General features: G+C 37.1%; 1 protein-coding gene across 2 annotated transcripts in view; it reads left to right on the top strand.

Annotated features, from left to right (window-relative positions):
- The window catches only part of PRKD3 (protein kinase D3), an 84,940-nt gene that overhangs the window by 32,444 nt on the left and 29,478 nt on the right, over window positions 1-23,018 (top strand). For both annotated transcript variants that reach the window (XM_027620980.2, XM_027620981.2), the window contains exons 3-7: window positions 7,213-7,351; window positions 8,900-9,031; window positions 10,182-10,339; window positions 15,286-15,478; window positions 20,804-20,881. In XM_027620980.2, the coding sequence (XP_027476781.1) occupies window positions 7,213-7,351; window positions 8,900-9,031; window positions 10,182-10,339; window positions 15,286-15,478; window positions 20,804-20,881 (700 nt within the window). The remainder of the gene's footprint in view (window positions 1-7,212; window positions 7,352-8,899; window positions 9,032-10,181; window positions 10,340-15,285; window positions 15,479-20,803; window positions 20,882-23,018) is intronic.

The following is a 23,018-nucleotide window of genomic DNA, read 5'->3' as shown; positions in this document are numbered from 1 at the left end:
GAACTTATTAAGGGTTTCCTATATAATGAGAAACATTTTGAGGAATGTTTGGATTTGGAGTTTTAAAAATCTGTTAATCCATTAAAAATGGTCAAAGAATGTGAATAACTAGTGTATACAGAGGAAATACAGTCGTCTCTTAAGCATGTAGAAGATGTTCAACTTCTTATAATTAAAACTACTGAAATAACCATTTTTTACCTAACATTAACAGATTTGCTAAGGACTAAATTGTGTCTCTCCTCCCCACCCTTCACATTCATATGTTGAAACCTTAACCCTCACTCAGTGTGACTTTGGAGATAGGACTTTTAGGAAGTAATTAAGGTTAAATGAAGTCATAGGGTTCTAATCCAATAGGATTGGTAGCTTTATATAAGAAGAGGAAGAAAGAGGTCTGTCTGTCTCTCTCTCTCTCTCTCTGTCTCTCTCTCTCCTGCCATGTGCATTTTTGGAGGAGAGGTCATTTGAGCACTCAGTGAGAAGGTTGCTGTCTGCAAGTGACGAAGAGGCCTCTCAAGAACTTGACCATGCTAGTACCCTGATCTCAGGAGTCTAGCCTCCAGAAATCTGAGAAAATAAATTTGTGTTGTTTAAGCTACTCCATCTATGATATTTTGTTAATGCAGCCTAAGCTGACGAATAAAACACTATAAAATAGAATGTGGAAAAAATAAGCACTCAGTGTATTACTTATGGAAACATGAATTGGCATGGTCTCTATAAAGAACATTTTGGCAATATCAAAAGTGTCAAGGGGTGCCTGGGTGGCTCAGTCAGTTAAGTGTCTGACTCGTGATTTTGGCTCAGGTCATGATCTCAGGGTCATGAGATCAAGCCTCTAATCGGACTCCACGCTCGGTGTGGAGCCTGCTTAAAATTCTTCTTCCCCCTCTCCCTCTTTTCTGCCCCCCTTACTCCCGCACCCCCATGCAATTGCTCTCTCTAAAATAAAATAAAATAAAATGTCAAAATATTCTTTGACCTAGCAAATCTACTTCTAGGAAGTAATCTTATTCATATACTCAAAAAGTGGAAAAAGATGTGTGTATAAGATTATACACCAGGTATTGTTTGTAATGACAAAAGATTTGAAACAGCTAAGATTTATATAGTGCCCAAAATGGATCAGTTCTAAGGTTTTTATGTGTACGCATTTATTTCTCATGATCACCTTATGAAGTAGGAGATAGAGAAACTGAGGTTAAGTAAGTTAGCCACAGTTATACAGTTAGTAAGTGAAATGGATCAGGATTTGAACTCAAAGCAGTTTGGCATTACTTTTATTCCTCGACTCCTATCCCATCAGTAGGGAACTGGTAAGATAAAACTATACAGTTGTGTAAACAACAACAACAAAAACATTTTAGGTACAAAATATTTTCAGAAGGATATTAAGGAAAACTGGCAACAGTGTTGACTGTGGCAGGGATAACTGGGCAACTCCAGCATAGATTTTGCACTATGCTCTTTTGTACTTTAAAAATTTTGAGCCATGGGAATAAATTACCTATTCAAAAATAAATTATATTCTTAAAGAGTATATATTATATCCCAAAGCATTAATAAATATCTGTGAGTATACATGTGTATATAAATGATTGGATGAATAAATAAATGGGGGAAAGTAGATAAATCTCACATGCAGAAAAATTCCAAGTAACTTATATAGATACTCTGCCTTCAAGGAGAAGGAACACAACTCACCATTCCTTAAGAGTGGGCTGCACGGGGGCACCTGGGTGGCTCAGTTGGTTGAGCACACAACTCTTGGTTTTGGCTAGGGTCATGATCTTGGGATTGTGGGGGCAGGCTCTGTGCTCAGCATGGAGTCTGCTTGCGATTCTCTCTCTCCCTCTGCCCTGCTCTCTTCTTCCCAACCCCCTGCTCATGTGCACACGTGTGTTCTCTCTCTCTCAAATAAATAAATAAAATCTAGGGGGAAAAAAGTGGGCTGCACATAGTGACTGACTTCCAAACGGTATGGGTATTAGGGGTTCAGAGGGAATAGCTTTGCGGTGAAGAAACCTGACAAATTCTACCTTAGCCAGATAATCAAGGTCTACATCAATAGCAGTAAATCATGTTGGTAGTAGGTACGCTTGATTGATGAGAATGACGCTGTACCTCTGTGATCTTCCCCCAAACCTGTAACTCCAATCTAATCATGAGAAAAACATCAAATTAATTTTAATGGTGGGGCATCCTATACAATACCTGATGTTTAGTCAAGGTCCTCAGAATCCAGTAATGTCTTGAGAAAACACTGTCACAGCCAAAAGAGGCCTAAGGAGATATGACAGCTAAAGGTAATGTGGTATCCTGTATGGGATCCTGGGACAGAAAAAGGAAATTGAGTAAAAACTAAGGAAATCTGAATGAAGGAAGTATGGACTTCAGTTAATGTATCAGTATTTGTTCATTAATTGTAATGTACCATACTAATGTAAGATGTTCATAATAGGGGAAACTAGGTGTGGGTAATATGGGATCTCTATGTACTATTGTCTCAATTTTTCTGTAACTCTAAAATTGTTCTTAAAAATAAAGTTTTTTAAAGTCTGTTTTTTTAAGAGTATATGTAAGTATATTAAATAATATAAAAGTAAACTTGAAATTCAGGTGTCCATGTCTTATTCCACAGAGCTTAACCATAAACCTGGGAGGAGAGCCTTAGCATCTTTTAAGGTCCACAGGTGATTCTAGTGTATGGTCAGAGTTGAGAAATGGCTTAACAATTTACTCCTGCTTGAAAATCTTATTCCTGAATTTTTTTAAAGACCTTATTCATTTGAGAGAGAGAGCACAAGAGGTGGGGGGAGTGGGGAAGGGGCAGAGGAAGAGGGAGAAGCAGACTCCCCACGGAGCAGAGAGCCTGACACAGGACTCGATCCCAGGACCCTGAGATCATGACCTGAGTTGAAGGCAGATGCTTAACTGTTTGAGCCACCCAGGTGCCCCTCGGAATTTTTAAAAATTATGAAGTGTCAATACCAGTATATTCAAATCATTATCAACAGGGTTTTGCTTTTTTGTTTTTTTTGGGGGGGGGGTCCTAGTATAGTTGTTTAGATCTTTCAAAGTGTGTGCTCATGGTTTATTTCCTTCTTTCTTCTTTTTAGATGTTTATCTTTAACATGCCCATGTCTCAAGACTTCATAATGTTTTTAAAACTTGGCTATGGTTTTTCTCTGATGTTCAGTGGCAATGTTTAATATTCTCTTGCTTTTTTTTCAGGCACTATTTTCTGTAATTTCATTTTGTGCTGACGCTTCAGATGATTCCTAAATATCCTACCAAGTCACACTTACAAATCATAATTGTGAATAGCAGAAATCTATTTTTTACAAGCTATTTAATACATTTTTCCCCTCTTGGAACTCTGTAATTTCTCAACCATATAGATGAATATAGTTTATGTAAACATTTGCTAGACTGGAAAATTACTTCATTTATCATCACTGAAGGCTTTCCAGCCTGGTACACAAATACTTACTTTAAGTAAATATTCTTAATACATTCCCTGTCATTCTTTTTATTTGCTCTTCAGTTTCTTAATAATGCCAATATGAATTCACTAGGTCATGTGTTTATCAAGAAGATTATTTTATATGTATTTTTTTCTAAGCCACACATTTTTTGATGTTTTTCTTCTTTCATTAATGTGTTTATTTAACTCTTTAGTTACTGGGACTTCTGATTTGGTCAAAACAATACTAATGATCCATGTAATTTACCAAAGATAGATTTGAGAGAGAAGTGTTCCTTCTTGTTTTGCTTTCCATCTTTTTACTGAATAATCCAGACCCTGCTACCTCTTTCCTGACCAGTAGCTTCAGCCTTCTTTAGGAGCTTGCTCTGGTCTCTTCCTGTCCCAGTCCCTACTACATGTTAGCATTATCTTTTTAAGATAATAGATTTGATCATGTCACAGCCTTGCTCTGGATTCTTTCTCTCTCCCCCCTTAGATATGAGATAATAAGAACCACTAGTATTTACTGATCATCGTACTACTTTATAGCATCAACTAAATAAATTTTGACCAGAACTCTGTAAAGCCAGTATTCCTGTTATTCCAAATTTATAGACAAGAAACAGCATAGAGAGGTTAAGCAGCTTATTAAGGTGCTATAGTTAGTAGTTGGCAAAGCCTGAACCCCAATCTCTTGACTCCCAAGTTTAAGTATAGTCCCCATCGGGCTCCTGTGTGCATTTTTGCCCTTTCTACCCAGCCCTCCCCTCATTCTTCAGTCATAGGGGTCCACTCAACTTTCTCCCATTTATGTGTTTTCTCAACTACGACCTTTATACTTTCACTTTCACTTTCTGCCCATGGAAACCTTGCTTCTCTTTTTTATCGCTGTTAAGGTGACATTCCACATTCCTGGTTAAAGTTTTTTCCCCCTCTTCTGGAATTTTATTTTTCATTTTTGGCATTTCCCTTACTATGTTATACATTTGTTTTATTTCCATCTTCCTACTAGATTGTAAACTCCTGGGAGGGGAGATCCGCCTTACCTTTACAAACCATGGGACCAATGCCTTGAACTTAGAAGATAAGAAAAAAATGTGGAACTTTTAAAATGATTTTTATTCATACAAAATTTTGTTGTTTTTAAAGATTTTATTTATTTGAGAGAGAGTGCAAATAAGAGCAGGGAGAGGGACAGAGGCAGAGGCTTGATCCGAGGACTCTGGGATCATGACCTGAGCTGAAGGCAGACGCTAAACAGACTGTGCCACTCAGGTGCCCCTTGTTAGTCTTTTTTTTTTTAAGATTTTAATTCGACAGGGGGGTGGAGGGGGAGAACAAGCAAGGGGAGAGGCAAGCAGAGAGAGAGGGAGAAGCAGGCTCCTGCCAAGCAAGGAGCCCTATGTGGGGCTCCATCCCAGAACCCTGGGACCATGACCTGGACTGAAGGCAGCCACTTGACTGACTGAGCCACCCAGGTGCCCTGGAATCTTTTTTATTAATACTTAAGAACTGTTGCAACTAATTTATGGAGATGTTTTACTTCTATTAGATGTTTTCTACTTTGATAATACTTAATAAAATTTTATAACATTTTATTTCAAGCTTTAAAATGTAATAAAAATGTTTTTTGATTCTGTATTTTTACTCCCTATCTTTTCAATTGAAAATTGTTATACTGTTAGATGTATGTTTAAAGCATATTATAAAGTTTTGTTGGTAACTCAGTTGAAAGTAGAATATTATAAAAAATTAAATATTTCTGTACTTTTTCATTATTTACTCAGGTATAAAAAAATCAAATCAACTCAAATTTCTAATTAAGTCGTTTTCAATTTTTTAAATATTTTTCCAATAAAATTTAGACCTTTTTAGACAGATATATATACATATATATGGATTTTTAATGGGAAAATTAAGTTCGGAAGATAAGACGTCTCCACCTAAAACACATGCTATAATATCCTAGACTCATGTTGGAAGTGGGTCACAAATTTAGCTTTACTTTTTCCAGTGAGTGAAGTAAACAGAAAACATGATTTAGTTGGATGATCAAGTTGTTCATATTACAAAACCAACCAGAGAAATTTCTTCTGTGAGTCCTCACAAAGAAGGGCTACCATATGAAGTAGGTGAACCATATCATCAGCAGCATCCCTGCAATAAATGCAGTTACAGTTTAGTGTGACATACATATCAAGCCATTCAGTGCAGGCCAGTGACATACTGTATAGTACATTAAAGGGTATTCTCTGAGGAGCCAAAATAAGCCAAAAATATCTCAATTATGAGATAAACTAAAGAAAATTGAAATACCTAGAGCAGCATTTCCCAAGCCACTGGTATTTTAGATGAGGTTTTGATTTAGAAATTAAAGTTATTTTGTAAGGCAAGTACTTAAAGTTTTCTCTTAAATAACTTTATTAACTACAAAAACTTTTAGAGCTCATACCTTCATATTTTAGTCCTTGGTATGCCAATCCCCAAAGTGTCAGCTCTGTAGTCACAAAGTGTAGAAGCCTTGGAATAATATACATAGAGCATGTGAACAGATCTCTAAGTTTCCTGCTCTGGTCAAAGGTTTTTTAAAAAGCAAGTTACCGGGGTGCCTGGGTGGCGCAGTCAGTTAAGTGTCCAACTCTTGATTTTGGCTCAGGTCATGATCTCAGGGTACTGGGATCAAGCCCTGTGTAGGGCTCCGTGCTCAGTGATTTTCTCTCCCTCTCCATTTGCCCCTCCCGCTTGTGCGCATTCTCTCTCTCTCTGTCTCTCTCTCCCTCCCTCCCTTCTTCCTCCCTCCCTCTCTCAAATAAATACTAAAACAAAAAAACAAAAAACCAGTAAAAAGAAAGTTACCATAAAGAATCATGTAGGGTGCCTGGGTGGCTCAGTCGGTTAAGCGACTGCCTTCGGCTCAGGTCATGATCCTGGAGTCCCGGGATCGAGTCCCGCATCGGGCTCCCTGCTCAGCGGGGAGTCTGCTTCTCCCTCTGACCCTCTTCCCTCTCGTGCTGTCTCCCATTCTCTCTCTCTCAAATAAATAAATAAATAATCTTTAAAAAAAAAAAGATCATGTATTTGTAATTACAGTGAGTAAAGAAAGTATTAGATAGATGCTAGAGACCATAGGTGCATTTGTCAAAAATGTTGGAATTGATACTCTTGTGTGGGTAATTATTAATCTTCTGCTAGCACTATTCGGTAGAGTTTACCATGATGATGAAAGTGTTCTATACCTGCACAGTCCAAAATGATAGGCAAGCCAGTAGCTAGGGTGGTGATTAAATGCATGACATGTGGCTAGAGTGACTGAGGAGCTGAACTTCTAATTTTATTTAATTTTAATTAATTTAAATTTAACTGCATTTAACATGGCTAGTAGCTATAGAGGAAGCTCAGTTCTAGAGGACAGGAAAGACTGCTTATCTCAGGCAATGTAAGATAGAGTAGCAGTTAAATTGAAGATTATATTCTCCATCAATAACTGAGTAAGGAGATCCTATATTTCTAAGAGACAAGTGCTTTAAGATAATCAATAATTATATTTAAGCTCACTGTTCTATTTTTGAACTTGAACCAAGGATGCTTGAGTACATGGTTGATCTTTTAGATGTTAATAGAATTGTTAGCAAACAGTGTTAAGCTAAAAACTACATGTAAAGTTCTTTCAGAAGATTGAGACATTTACTCATAAAAATAGAAACCTGTGGGTATACTGATACAGGACTGTTTTCATGTAGTTTCCAGAGTGTGGATTCTTTGGCATGTATGACAAAATTCTTCTCTTTCGCCATGACATGAACTCAGAAAATATTTTGCAGCTGATTACCTCAGCAGATGAAATACATGATGGAGACCTAGTAGAAGTTGTTCTTTCAGGTAAGTAAATAGCTCCTTTTATTTTGTTGTCTTTTTTTTCAGTGAGCCTTATTTTTTGTACTAAATGCTATGTTCAGTTATACTTAGTCTTTGTGGTACAGTTGCTTAACTTCTTTTATCTATAATAATGGTGACCATGTGAATTTTACTTTCAGCAAGGTTATATCACAGATGAGAAAGTAGGAAAATAAGCCCTGAATTGTTTATCTGAATGTTACTAAGCTAAGGGAATTATCATTGGAACTGGAAGAGGAATATACTCTTTGAGTCAACGAAATAAAACAATTATACTGAAATTCAATTTCTTTTTCCCCATTTCTGTGAAGAGCATAGAAGAGGAGAATTGGGGTTCAAAAAGAAAGGAGAAAAGGAGGAATAGTGAAGATGTGGGAGAGGAAAGTGCAATACTGAATGTCCCCCATGATTTTAGTATTGCTCCTTCCCTATGTGTTCTCCGTGGGCATTTTCTTACCTCCCTCATTTCCCCCTCACCCACTCTTGCCATTTGTTTTTCCTTAGCTCTTTCTATTTCTGATCTCATCCAGCAGCAGATGGGCAGGATTGTTAGCGAGGAATGTAAAGGAACAAAGAATGCACCTAGTAGGCCTGCAGAACTTCTTGTTTGACAGGAAAGGAGGGAGGGAGAGAGGGAAAGAAAGAGAAAGGGAAGGAAAGCCAGCCAAGAGTCCAGACCCCTGCGACCATTTTTTCCACTCTCAAACTCATCTCTGCAGCCTGTTCTTGAGATCGTCTCTACCAACACCTTTCCTTATTAGTCCTTGATCTTTCCATTTATCTAGCCCCTACATTAATCATGCCTCTGCACCACCACCCCATCGTGTGTACATTTCCCAGTCCTTCTCTTTCTCTCCACTCCAAAAGGGCTTCACTTCTTGTCCTCCCTGGAGGTTGTACTCCTATCCATTCCTTCTTTGCTCTAGACCCTTCATCAGGCCACAGGGATATCCACCAATGACTTGCAGGTGGAGGTGAGAGGCTAGCTCCTGGTGGATGTGTCTGCTAGTGTTCAGTTGCTCACAGGAGTCTCTTTTTCTTAACTACTAGGACTATCAAGAAGACAGCTTATGCTGAGATCATAAGTTAGAACTCAGAGTGTTTATAATTGAGGTTAAGGTCCACAGTTTCTACAAGTTTCACGTCTTGGGGGGTTTTTTTGCGTTTTTTTTTTTTTTTTTTACTTTAGTGTTCTATTTCCCAGTGTGTTATAAGTTAAATAGTTTTTAATTATAAAAATAGACCTACCAACTATTTGTGATCTCATCACTATGTAAATATGTTTTTGGAGGTTGAAATACCTATAATACAAACCTACTTTTGGAGCACAAATTATTTGGAGTTGATGAACTTCCTAAAATAGTTTGAAAACCACAATATTAAATGCTGAAAATAATTTATTTTTTATGATAAATGAAACTTTCAGAGAAAAAAGATTCCATGTACTTTGACATAAGTGAATATGGTCAACGTTCTTAATCTCATTGCCATTACAGATATAGGGTTTATTTTGCTACTTTTCTTTTTAAAAAGCTTTGGCCACAGTAGAAGACTTTCAGATTCGTCCACATACTCTCTACGTACATTCTTATAAAGCTCCCACTTTTTGTGATTATTGTGGTGAGATGCTCTGGGGATTGGTACGTCAAGGACTGAAATGTGAAGGTATGTGTTCTAAGTTTTTGTAACATTTGAAAGAGGATTTTGTATTTGCATTTTCTAATCATTAATGAAAGAATAAGATCAGGGGCGCCTGGGTGGCTCAGTCAGTTAAGCGTCTGCTTTTGGCTCAGGTCATGATCTCAGGGTCCTGGGATCGAGCCCCGCATCGGGCTCCCTGTTTGACAGGGAGTCTGCTTCTCCCTCTTCCTCTGCCCCCTCCCTGCTCGTGCGCTCACTCTCTCTTTCTCTCTCAGATAAATAAAATCTTAAAAAAAAAAAAAAAAGAATAAGATCATTGGTTGGTGACTAGGTGGTAACCAGGGTTTAGAACTGGACAGATCTGTTTTTCTGAATTAGAATTGCCAGGGGGCAGGAGTCAGGTGCACATTTCTGAGTCCTCTAAGTCCTTAAGGTGGAGAATCAATAAAGTTTTTCTGTAAAGGGTCAGAAACTAAATATTTTAAGTTTTGTTGGCTAATAGTCTCTGCCACAACTACTTAACTCTGCTCCTGTGCCATGAAAGCTATAAACAAGATGTAAAGAAATGAGGAGCATACTGTGTTTCAATAAAATGAATTATGAACACTGAAATTTGGATTTCATGTAACTTTCACATGTCATGGGAGGGGTTTAGTATACAGGCACAGTTTGCTAAAGTGTTTAAGTTGGTTGTTCTCAAACTGCCATGTATCAGAATCACCTCAAGGACTTGTTAAAACATACTTTGCTGGGACCCATCCCCAGAATTTCTGAATCAGTCAGTCTGGGGTGGAGGCCAATAATTTTACATTGAATTTTTTGGCTTCCACTTAAGCTTGTCATCCAGGTTCTTAATTAGGATAACTATTGCTGCCAGAGAAAATAAAGAAGCATGTATTTTTTATGTAACATACTTTATATATTAGTTTCTTTATTTTTTTTTATTTTTTTAAAGATTTTATTTATTTATTTGTCAGAGAGGGAACACAAGCAGGGGGAGTGGGAGAAGGAGAAGCACGTTCCCCGCTGAGCAAGGATCCTGATGCGGGACTCAATCCCAGGACCCTGGGATCATGACCTGAGCTGAAGGCAGATGCTTAACGGACTGAGCCACCCAGGTGCCCCTAAAGTTTCTTTAATCTACTATTTTTTTTACCTTTTAAAATATATTTAGGCTGTGGATTAAATTATCATAAACGATGTGCCTTCAAGATTCCAAATAATTGTAGTGGAGTAAGAAAGAGACGTCTGTCAAATGTATCTCTGCCAGGACCTGGCCTCTCAGTTCCAAGACTCCTACAGACTGAATATGTGGCCCTTCCCACAGAAGAGGTATGTATTTTAAGGCAATAAAAGGGCATTTTACTACTTATTCCTTATGTTTCTAAAGGATATATGACATCATCCTAGAACATAAATATGTACTAAAGACTACTCACATTCCTACGCTTAAAAAACTTAAAATGTATTACTGGAGAGAGTTTACTAGTAGTAATGAATTGCATTTTATCTGCTTTGGGACCACATTATCACTTGGACCACTGCATTAACCTCCTAACCAGTATCCAGCTTCTGGTTCCCATACTTCACTTCATCTTACATACTAGAGCCAGATCATATCATTTCACTACAGCTTGATACACAACTCTGATTATATCACTCCCTACTAGGAATTCTTTATATATTCTATGTTTCCAATAATCTGTTCTTTTTTTTTCCCCCAACAATCTGTTCTATTCAACATTCCCTGAACACATCATCGTTCCCTGTACCTTTGCTCTTACTGGTGTTCCCTCCTACATGCTTTTTCCAGATCTAGCTCAACAGCTGCTTTTCCTGGATTCTCCTGTTACCTAGAAGTTACTTTATTTGCTGAATGCCAGACCACTTTTCAAACCTCTCTAATGGTGTGTATAGCATTCTAACTTAATATCATAGTGTCCTCAAGGAATTTATGATCTGTTTAGAGAAGTGCTCATGTCTTTGTGTGCCCTACCATGTCCAGCACAATACCTTGTAATTAGTAGGTATTCAGTGATGAATGAATGAACCCATTGATCCTCACAGTATTCCAGTGAGATGTCTTAGTAGATCTGTACATAATGAGACAGTTGAGACTCATAATGGTCAAGTAGTAACTTGACTCAAGTCACAGAGCAAATTGGTAAGCAACATTAGAATTAAACTCAGATCTGATTATTTTTAGGTTAGTGATTTTTTCCTAATATATTGTACCTCTGAAGAATAAAACAGTAGATCAAGGAAGAAAGAAAGAACTTGCTTGTTAATTTGCTAGTATTTAAAATGACCTCCATCCAGGGTGCCTGGGTGGCTCAGTTGGTTAAGCGACTGCCTTCGGCTCAGGTCATGATCCCAGGGTCCTGGGATCGAGCCCTGCATCAGGCTCCCTGCTCCGTGGGAAGTCTGCTTCTCCCTCTCCTACTCCCCCTGCTTGTGTTCCCTCTCTCACTGTCTCTCTCTCTCTCTCTCTGTCAATTAAATAAATAAAATCTTAAAAAAAAAATTATAAAATGACCTCCATCCGTAGATTGCAATCTTGTCATTTAGTTACTTCTGTAACCCCCTTGGTCTTCCATAAATTAATGGCAAAAGCAAGTCTTTGGGCTATTGTCATGATATCCTAGTCACAAGATTTTGCTATACTGAGGCATCAGAATAAAAGCTTCTGAATTTCTTTCACAAAAATCCCATGTTTCCATGTTGTTTAGCCCTAATGTGAAATGTTTCACTTAGAAAAAAAGAGTGCTATGGTATAAGGAACTGGGAGCAAAGAATTATAAAAACATATGCAAGAGCTCGGGAAAAGACCGGTAATTGAAAAGTTAGTGCATTTTATAGATGAATTACACAGGAAACTTAGTTAGGAATGGGGTCTGTAGGATAGAGAGAGGTTTTTTTAAGAGTCCCACAAATGATGCTAAGAAGCCATCTACCCCAGATAAGTAATACTAGATTAGGAAATAGCAGGACAGAGCAGATGAATAAGGTGTTAAGTTTTAATTCATTATTTTATATTTTATCCTGAAGCTGAAAATTCCTTAGGGAAGGAGAAGAAAATAGAGTGATATGTTTGTATTGGTTAGATTGTGCAGAATATTTCAGAACAAGTTGAAATCATAGAGTGGAATGTATCTCAAAAAGGTTGTTTTTATCAGTCCAAGCATTCAGTCTCAAAAAGGAAAAAGCTACAGTAAGAGAAGAGCTCACGGAGGAAAATTAGAGGGAAGGGAGAGTGGGAAACGAGGACCCTCTAAGGAATAGAGGAGATAGCAATGAGGAAATGAGTGCAACCTTGAATCTGAACCAAAGTTAGAGAAGAACTAACTCCAGATAGCTGCGGGGTTAGAGCCTCCCGTTCTGTGTGGCAGGCTTCATGCTAGATGCTTTACTTGTCTTTTGTCATGTCATTTTCGCCACAGTCCTGGAAGGTAGGCAGCTCTTAGCTTTATTTCATAGATAAGGAATGAGGAAGGAAAGTTTCTGAGTGGTCAAGATAGTAACCTTCAGTGACCACTGAGATAAGCTTGAAAAAGGCCAGTTGGGAATAGAAACTTCTGAATCTGACTCTGAGGTGTCATCATTTTATATGTAAGAAGGCAGTTTCTGTTACAGTGTCTGAAGTCAGTCTAAAGGGAAGCAAGTAAGGAGAGGGAGGAGCACAAGAAGATAGGCTTTTCACTGAATTTGGTTACAACGGGACCACTAAGGTTGGAGAGACCAGAATTGAATGATGGCCCTTTGGAGATGAGAGAAAGAGGAATATTCTAGCAGTACATTTGGGCAAATGCCCAAGGGGCCAGGACAGGACAGAATCAAGGTAGAAAGAAACTGTTGGGGCTAAGTGTGTGCATAAAAGTGGAGGTATTTTTTTTTTCACTGAATAATATTCCAAAGTCAAATATATATAATTAGGGAATTGCCCCCTTTAAATGCTTTTATCGCCTTTATTATTGCATCTAATTGAGAGTTGGCAACATTGTTATAAAGTTTTTGTGAGCATATGTTCACTTAAGCAAATACTAGTTGAAACTCACACTGTGGAAATAATTGGATTACTTTTAGAGAATTTCTGGCTACACATTAATAAGAAATAAGAATTTAAGTAGTAGTTTGTAAAGAGGGGCCATTAGAGCAAGGCAAGAGAAGAACTTTCACTCAACTCTGTTTACTCTAATCTCAGTGGTCCCATTTTCACCAAATGCTCCAGGTAATTTTACCCACCAAATGCTCCTCTTTCCTCCAAATTCTGGTTCAGTCTTCCATACCTTTCCTGCCTTCCTCACTCCACAGAGTGGTAAACCATAGTCATTAGTGAAATTGTAGCATATGCCCAGGTATGTTGAGATGGGGAAAAGATTAAGAATCACTGGACTTCTATGTAGAAGACCTAGGGCTAGGTCTTGATTTTGATACTAGCACTTAGTAATATTAATCTATTTGAGCCTGTTTTTTCATATTTAAGATAAATTACTGCTTGTACTAGGCATGAAAAATTAGGTGGCTGCTACAACCACAGTCCCCTGTGTAGTTCTTTGCACACATGCTGTGTACCATGTCCCTAATACCCAATCCCAGGAGGACCTGACAAAAGGCAGTCGATCACCAGCTGGCTATTGGCCTATGAAGGGGTCTGTTAGAAAGTTCTTCCTTACTGGGGTATCCTATATATTTGATGATGACTGGCCAAAATCAGTCTTATTCCATCTTGCATGTTTGAAACTTGAGACAAACCAGAAGTGGTAGAAGCAGGAGCAAGAGAAGCAGAGTGTTGAGAATAGGGAGCCAGGGATGAACAAATGAACAAAAGCCTACAACATCTGTTTCTGGTTCTTGCTGGCTGCTTTATTAGCTTTGCAGGATCACTGTGGTACTCCTTTTGTTGAAGGTGCTCTGTACCTGGCTGCCTGGCGGAAGGGGGAGCCAGACCAGAGCAGGAGACCTTGGTGAGCTGAAGCAAGCAAGCAAGTTAGGCTTGGGTTTAACCTTCTTCTTGTACTTTTCTTAAATTAAATTGCTTCGTAATTTGCTTTAGAACATTTGTGGCAACACATTAGTGAAAAACCATCCATCAGAGACTATATTTGTGTTCTTTTTTAATGTTCTCCTCCATTTGTATGTCCTTTTCTTTTTCTTTTCTCTCTTCCTGCTTTCTTCCAAAAAGCCTTTTTTTTTTTTTTTTTAACTCCTCCCTTCACTTCTTTCATACACTTCTGTCTCTTGGTTCCTTCTGGCTTCTTTTGCTTTTATTGGTTGAACATTTCAATGCAGAATGATTCGACTTCTCTGGGCTACAGACATTACTAGTTACGGAAGGCATATGAAAGAGCTCAGTACCTCAGTTCTGGCAGTGAAGGTGCAAGCAGCTACAGCAAAATGTACAATACGTCTAGATGGTCATTAGGTATTTTGTGCTTGAGAGCATGGACTGTACTTCATTCATTTTTGCTTCTGTGATACAAAGTGTAGGGGTTTGGCCTATAATATAATAATCAGTGAAGGTTGAATGAATGGGATAGGCCATATTGAACTGGCCTGTAATTTAATTTTATTATTTCCTTTATATATATAGAAAGGACCATAGCTACAAATATCTAGTTATCCCTCAGGTCACACAAAAATTTTTAATCAACACCTTTAATTTTCCTTTTTGCTCATTTAGGGGAAAAGGCCCAAATACTTAAATATCAAGGAACCTCCTAAAGCATAAGTACTGGGGCTAAAGTTGTTTAATTTGTGTCTGCCAGTTTTTGTATCATCATCATTAATTAGACTTAAGTTTTTAACAAACATATTTTAGTATTTACAAAAAAATTTGAAAAACCAAGACTTGTTTCAAAATATTTTCAGACATCATGTTCAGTAATTCAACATGAGTAATAACACTTTCTGAATTTAATTTTCCTATGATTAATTTCTTGGTAACGTTTTTCAAGGGATTTAAATATGTCATAAATTCATTTTAAGGCTTTAGTTTTTTTTGTAAAATGTTGTATGTGCCTGGCAAATAATAGTTCACAGGGAATATACATATGTGAAGATGAAAAAAAAATTTTTTTTAGCATAAATAATAACAAAAACATTCGCACTGTTCACATTCAAGTATTGGTAAGTTAAGCTTCGAGAGGAAACTGCTGAGATATACATTTTTAGATTCTTGGCTTTAATGTTCAAAATAAATGACTTTCGTGGTCAAGTCCTACTCTTAATACTTTGTTTTTAATATTGACTTATACTTATGAAAATTACTTATGTTTTAGTCACATGTTCACCAAGAACCAAGTAAGAGAATTCCTTCTTGGAGTGGTCGCCCAATCTGGATGGAAAAGATGGTAATGTGCAGAGTAAAAGTTCCACACACATTTGCTGTTCACTCTTATACCCGTCCCACAATATGTCAGTACTGCAAGCGGTTACTGAAAGGCCTCTTTCGCCAAGGAATGCAGTGTAAAGGTAGGATTGGTTGTTATTCTTAAGTAAAATTCAAATGTTTTCATTAGCAAATTTGGTTCAAAACATTTATTTCAGAAATGTTAGGCAAAGAAATTGGTTTCCTAGCTGTTAACTTAAAAATTAAGACAGTACATGCATACACACACGTACATATTTATTTATTAACAACTGCTCTCTGCAGTATATGTGCTGTGTACCAGGAATTACGCTGCAGAAACGTTAGAATCTAAACAGAAAAGGTAGAATTTGGTTCTGTAAGGTATCGTTGCTTAACATGAGCCAGTATGGGACAGTTAGTAAGCAGGTAAGCAGATATTTGAGTTTAAAAAAAGTATTTCTGATTTCAGAGCCAGATGCCACCCAAAATAAAAAATAATGCTTTCCTCTTTCCTTTAAATATTCATACTCACAAACAAACATATTACAAGAGTATTATTGTTTTTGTTTTTAATTATGTAGCTAGGAGAGCCTATCAAAACTGTTATTCCACATTATAATCACACTGAAATAGGAAGAATATAGCAGAAGCCACTGGAATTGTGATAGGGATTATCCATATTTGGATACAAAGCCAGAACACTATCAAAATATTCTAGAAACATCTCTTAATGAACCAGGTTTTTAATAGAATACTGGAATATTTTTTCCTATAGTTGTGGAATGTTTTTATGCTTTTTAAAGATGATTTTATCTTTTTGTCTCATAACTTCTTTACAACAATGCTGTACAATATAGTGAAAACCAAAATAGAGTTTAAAATGTCTTATTAATTATTGAGCCAGTATGCAGTATAAGTAGCCTGTCTATAATCCTATGTAGTTATTTTTTATGTGATTATTTTAACAGTTCTTGGTATCAGACCTTTTGTATAATAGATGTAGTTGTGGAATTGAATTATCTAATTTTATCTAATTAAAACATTAGAGTTGAGGTCTTTGCAGCAATAAACCTATTTACAATACAGAATCAAGTTAGTTATATATAAATTTAACTTAAGTATATAAGAAAACTTGTCTTGGCAACATATGGCAACACAGGAAAACATCAAATAGAGAACAGGTTGTGCGTTTGTTGCCAGGTATTTAATAACTAGCAGGCAGGCATAATTAAATGTTGAAATTCTATTTCAGCAACTTACTTTTGAATATGAGTTAATATATAAATTAATACTTTAAAATATCAACACTAAAGTGTATTGGCAAGCAGCCACTAAGGAATGTTTTGGGAAAGAACATTAATAACAGATGTGCAAATTCTAGCCAACAAATAATCTTAGTAAAGGTTGTAAATAGTGCTGCTCTGTTCAACAGGACAGAAACATCCTAAAACCATATGCAGAGCAGTACGATATTTTATAGAGGACCTAAAATAAATAGGTAGATTAATGAATTTTGAATAAAACCAGTTAACTCTGCCACTGGGGTATTGGTTTAATTTCTTAGACCTCTAAAAGAATAATGTGTGTTTATATTGGTTCAGAAATATATATATATTTATATAGCTAAGCTATTATAATTATCAGTCAAAAACAATCACTTATTTCAGTGATTTCTATATTTTTGTGATATGAATTAAGATACTTAAAAAGTAGAGGCACCTCGGTGGCTCAGTTGGCTAAGTGTCTGCCTTTGTCTCAGGTCAGGGGGATCTCAGGACCCTGAGATGGAGCCCTGCATCAGGGGCCCTGCTCAGCCAGGAGTCTCCCTTTCCCTCTGCCCCTCCCCACCTTTCGTGTGCTCTCTCTCAAATAAATAAAATCTTAAAAAAAAAAAAAAAGTAAAGAGTCATTTTCATTCACCTTGTCAAGCTAAGAAAGAAAAAAATAATTAAAACAGTTACTCTGAATAATTTGAGAAAATGTACAGTCCAAGAGCAGTATTCATTCATTCATTCATTCACCTGTTTATTTTCTACTTTGTTATATTAAAACTTCAAGGCAGCTTGAATGCATGTATAAAATATAAGAAAACATAAGTTAATAAAAACATGAGTAGGCAGGAGGGCACTTGATGTAAGGAGCACTGGGTGTTACATGCAACTGATGAATCACTAAATTCTACCCCTGAAATTAATAATGCACTATGTTAATTAACTTGAATTTAAATAAAATCTAAAAAAAAAATCCAGACCATGAGTAGGAGTACAGAAAAATAAAAATGCCTGCCATTTGAAGGTACATACTTGTTCAGGCAGGCCACAAATTTGGCTCTACATTTTCAAAGTGAAAATGGAAATCTTGTTATTGTCACAATTTGTAAAACCTCATGAGATAAAAAGCACATCAATTATTTAAAATAAATGGAATATATTAATATCAATTTTTCTAGGGCATTTCATTTAAAAAAACAGTGTTATTTAATACAAGTTTTGTCACCAACCGAATTATTAATCATGGGACTTTTTCCTTTAATGACCTTTACCTAATGCTAGTGGTATGATACCCAGAATTTTCTTGAATCACAAGGATTACAAAATCATTCTGAGTCAGGACTTGAAATTATTTTTATCCAGAATTTGCTGGTAGGTGTATTTCCAAGGTAGAAGGTGGTAGTAGACAGTAGTTATAGCAGTGGGCCTCAATTTTGGTTTCACCTTAAAAATTCTTATTAAAACATATTTCTCAGCCCCACTCCCAGAGCTCCTAATGTAATGCCTTTGGGGTGGGGTACAAGAATTTGCATTTCTAACAAGTTGTTAATAATGCTGATGCTGCTGGTCTGGGAACCACAGTTTAAGAACTTACTGAGTTACACGGTAGTATTGAACAGCTTGTACCTGACACTCATCTGCAGTACTATCAACTCTGATGTCCTTGCAGGCTAAAGAGAACCATACATAAAGGTGGGAGATCTTGTGCATGAGAAGCTCAGTCCTTCCATGTAAGGCTGTATGGGAAAGCCCATACTAATTCCTAATAAAAGCTTGTAGAATCTCAGTCTCTCTTTTTGCATATGCACCAGGCCCCAATAATTAGGAACTCAAAGTAAGTGCTTGACATATATTGGAAAAGGAGTCAGCCTGAGAAACTTTTCTTTCTCAGGAAAGACGAATGTGAGGTAATGGAAGGAAACATGGAGCTGCCAGTAACATTTTGGCAATGTGTCATACGAATAGTATTAGCTTCATTAAAGAGAGAAACTGAGCCCTGGTAGAAGTGGGGAAGATGGCGGCAGAGTAGGAAGAACCTAGGCTCACTCGTCCCATGAATATAACTAGATGTTAACTATCAAAGCATCCTAAATACACCAGAAGTCTACCTGAAGACTGTAGAACAAACTCCACAACTAAATGTAGAGAAGAGGCCACAATGAAGAAGGTAGGAAGTGCAGGACACAGTTTAGAGGAGAAATGGATCCCGGTTGCTGCAGAAGAGAGGGGAGCCACAGAGAAGGGCAAGAGAAGAGCACTCGGGAACGCACAACGAGAATGCTTCCCCATCCATGGGCTTGGAAAGCAAGAGGGGTTAAATTTCGTGGGTTCTTGCAGCCAGAGGGGCTTCAAGCCTGAAGTTGTGTCAGTGGACTGGACTCAGAGTCCAGAGGCATCAGGGAATCTAGAGGTATCAGGGCTGCTCTTGGCGAAGCAGGCACACAACCCCAGGGACACACAGTATGGAAACAGTGATCTGAAGAGTGCCTGGGGCACACAGTGGGGAGTTTATTGGCTCTTCTCAGAGCCTGCCCCTGAGAAGCAGCATTTATGAGAGACCTGTCTGGGAACATGGGAGCTGGCTGGCGCCATTTCTCTCCCCTGCGAATCAATGGTGATAGATCAGTGGAACAGAATAGAAAACCCTGAAATGAACCCACAACTATATGGTCAGTTAATCTTTAACAAAACGGGAAAGAATATCCAATGGGAAAAAGACAGGCTCTTTAACAAATGGTGTGGGAAAATTGGACCATTCTCTTTCACCAAATACAAAAATAAACTCGAAATGGATTAAAGACCTAAATGTGAGACCTGAAACCATAAAAATCCTTGAAGAAAGCACAGGCAGTAATGTCTCTGACATCAGCCATAGGAACTTTTTTTTAGATGTGTCTCCTGAGGCAAAGGAAACAAAAGCAAAAATAAACTATCAGGACTATATCAAAATAAAAAGCTCTGCACAGCAAAGAAAACAATAAAACTAAAAGGCGGCAACTTGTGGAATGGGAGAAGATCTTTACAAGTGACATATCCCATAAGGGGTTAGTACCCAAAGTATATAAAGAATTTATACAATTCAACACCCCAAAAATGAATCCAATTAAAAATGGGCAGAAGACATGAATAGACATTTTCCCAAAGAAGACATTCAGATGGCTAACAGACACATGAGAAGATGCTCAACATCACTTATCAGGGACACGTAAATCAAAAGAGATACCACCTCACACCTGTCAGAATAGCTAAAATCAACAACACAAGAAACAAAAGGTGTTGTCGAGGATGTAGTGAAAGAGGAGAACCCTCTTGTACTGTCGGGGGGTGGGAATGCAAACTGGTACAGCCACTCTGGAAAACTGTATGGAGGTTCCTCAAAAAGTTTAAAAGAGTTAAAAGTTAAAAATATCCAGCAATCCCACTACTAGGTAATTATCCAAAGAATATAAAACTACTAATTCAAAGGGATACATGCACCTTATAGCAGCATTATTTACAATAGCCAAATTATGGAAACAGCCCGTGTCCATCTGTTGGTGAATGGATAAAGAAGAGGTAGTGTATGTATGTATGTACACACACACACACACACACACACACACACACAATGGAATATTAATCAGCCATAAAAGAGAATAAAATCTTGCCGCGTGCTAGATGGAGCTAGAGAGAATTATGCTAAGTGAAATAGGTCAGTCAGAAAAAGACAAATACCGTATGATTTCACTCATGTGGAATTTAAGAAATAAAAACGAGCAGAGGGGAAAAAAAGACAAACCAAGAAACAGACTCTTAACTATAGAAAACTAACTGATGGTTACCAGAGAGTAGGTGAGCGGTCGGGGGCACGGGGTGGGGGATTTGTAAACTAGGTGATGGGGATTAAGGAGGGCACTTGTGATGAGCACCAGGCATTGTATGGAAGTGTTGAATCACTATATTGCCCACTTGAAACATATTACACAGTGTTAACTAGCTGGAATTTAAATTAAAACAAAAAAAAAACTGAGCCCTGAGGAGTTAAATACCTATTAAGGGGTGGCATCATAATTTGAAACCAGACCTTTATTCCCAGACTTGAGTTCTTAGTAAAGGAAAATTTTACAAAGTCTCTAACCATATCTGATACTGCCTGACTTATTACATAAATTAATAAACCAAATAACTTGATTTCAGATTGTAAATTCAATTGCCATAAACGCTGTGCATCAAAAGTACCAAGAGACTGCCTTGGAGAGGTTACTTTCAACGGAGGTAAAATTCTTTTTCTTAATTTCCATAAAAGATCAGAGAAGATCACAATTCTTTTGTGTATTATCTTTGTATAAGGTTATATTTGCATATTTTATTTTACTCTGTTTCTTAACTTTGACTTTTTTTATTTAATAAACAAAAAGCAGACATCAGTTATGGTACACTTTTATTAGTCATTATGCCTTCCCATCTTTCCTTTAACCCACCTACCACTTTGTATCTCATATTGCCAGTGGTGCTGCATATTCTCTTCCATCTTAGACAAAAAAGACTTAACTTTAACACCCTGCTGTTGTCCCTGGAGGTTTTCATAGTTCTAGTACTTACTGACTGCCAGGCACTGTTCCACACTCTTTACATATATTGACATTTAAACCTAAGAACAGCCCTTTGAGTTAAGTACTTACAGATGAGTAAACTTGGGCACAAGGACATTAAATAACTTGCCCAAGAAATGTAGCCAGAAACTTACAGCGTTAGGATTTGAACCCACATGTTCTGGTCCCTGAATCCACAGTCATTAATTAGAACACATTATACTGCCTCCCTATTTCTTTCTCCATCAGTCATTCCCTAGACTTTTCCCTTGTGTGCTGTTGTGTTTTTTTTTTCTTTCCTCTTTTTAAGATTATATTAATTGAAGTGATTACCTTTTTGGAAGGAAGAAGTAATGATTCTAAGCATAATTTTTCTTTAACATTTACATGACTGGTAAAAATTGAATGTAAGTAGTTCTATAGGAGGAAAAGCATAAGGAATGGAAATTAAATTTCTTAAGACTTTAATGTTTTCTTTAATGGCATGTTTTTTATAGTTGCTGTTTAACACCGTTGATAGCGTGATTGGTTTTCTCATTTGGGTTACTCTGAATAAATGTAGGTTTTCTATAGACCAAAGTCTTCTCTAGATTTATGGTTCATGTCTTTTTGCACTTTTCTACTGTTGGATAAGTGAGTATCAAATACTACTTATATTGATTTTACGGTACATTTGTATACTAATGAGTTTGAACATCTTTCATATGTTGACTGGTTACTTACAGTTTTTTCCCCTGTAAATTACCTGTTCACATGTTTTGTCCATTTTTCTGTTCGTTATTGATTTGCAGGGCGTTGTTGATAATTCTACCTAATAATTCTTTGTCAGTTATACTGGACACATATACCTTCTCTGTTGTGGCTTATCATTTTTTTAAGTAGCTTTATTCAGATAGTTTTTGTACTTTACACATTTAGTTTATTCACAAAGTTAGGCAGCCATCATTACAGTCCAATGGTGGGACATTTTCATCACCCTGAAAAGAAACTGCATATACTCTAGTAGTCACTCCTTACTCTTCCTCACCAGCCCCTGGCAGCTGCCGTCAACTTTCTATCTCTGTGGGTCTGTCTATTCTAGACATTTCATATAAATGAAATCATATAAGGTGTAGTCTTTTGGGACTAGTGTCTCACATAGCTTAATGTTTTCAGGGTTCATCCATGTTGTAACATGTGTCAATACTACCTTCTGCTTTGTCGAGAATAACATTCCTCTGCATGAATATACCACATTTTATTTATCAGTCGATGGACATTTGAGTTGTATCCACTTTGGGGCTATGATGAATACTGCTATAAACATTTGAGTACAGTTTCTGTGGACATAACGTTTTCATTTCACTTGGGCAGATATCTAGTTGTGGAATTGTTGAGTCATGTGATAACTCCATGTTTAACATTTGGAGGAGAACTGCCAGACTGTTTTCCGGAGCAGCTGTACATTTTACATTCTCACCAGCAGTGTGTGAGGATTCTGATTGCTCCGCATGCTTATCACCACTTGTTATTGTCCGTCATTTTGGCTGTTGCCATCCTAGTGAGTGTGAAGTGATAGCTCATTGTGGTTTTGATTTGCATTTTGCTGATGGCTAATTGATACGCACATCTTTTCACATATCTGTTGGCCATTTTTACATCTGCTTTGGGGAATATCTATTATTCCTGTCCTTTGCCTGTTTAACTGGTTATTTGTTTATTATTGAGTCATAAGAGTTCTTTAAATATTTTGGATACAGGTCTCTGATATATGTAAATATTTTTCCCCTTTTTTGGGCTGTCTTTTTACTTTCTTGAGGTATCATTTGCAGCACAAAATC

The sequence above is a fragment of the Zalophus californianus genome, chromosome 8 (assembly GCF_009762305.2).
Source record: "Zalophus californianus isolate mZalCal1 chromosome 8, mZalCal1.pri.v2, whole genome shotgun sequence".
Classification (NCBI taxonomy): Eukaryota; Metazoa; Chordata; class Mammalia; order Carnivora; family Otariidae; genus Zalophus; species Zalophus californianus.
This window is presented reverse-complemented; position numbering and strand designations above follow the sequence as displayed.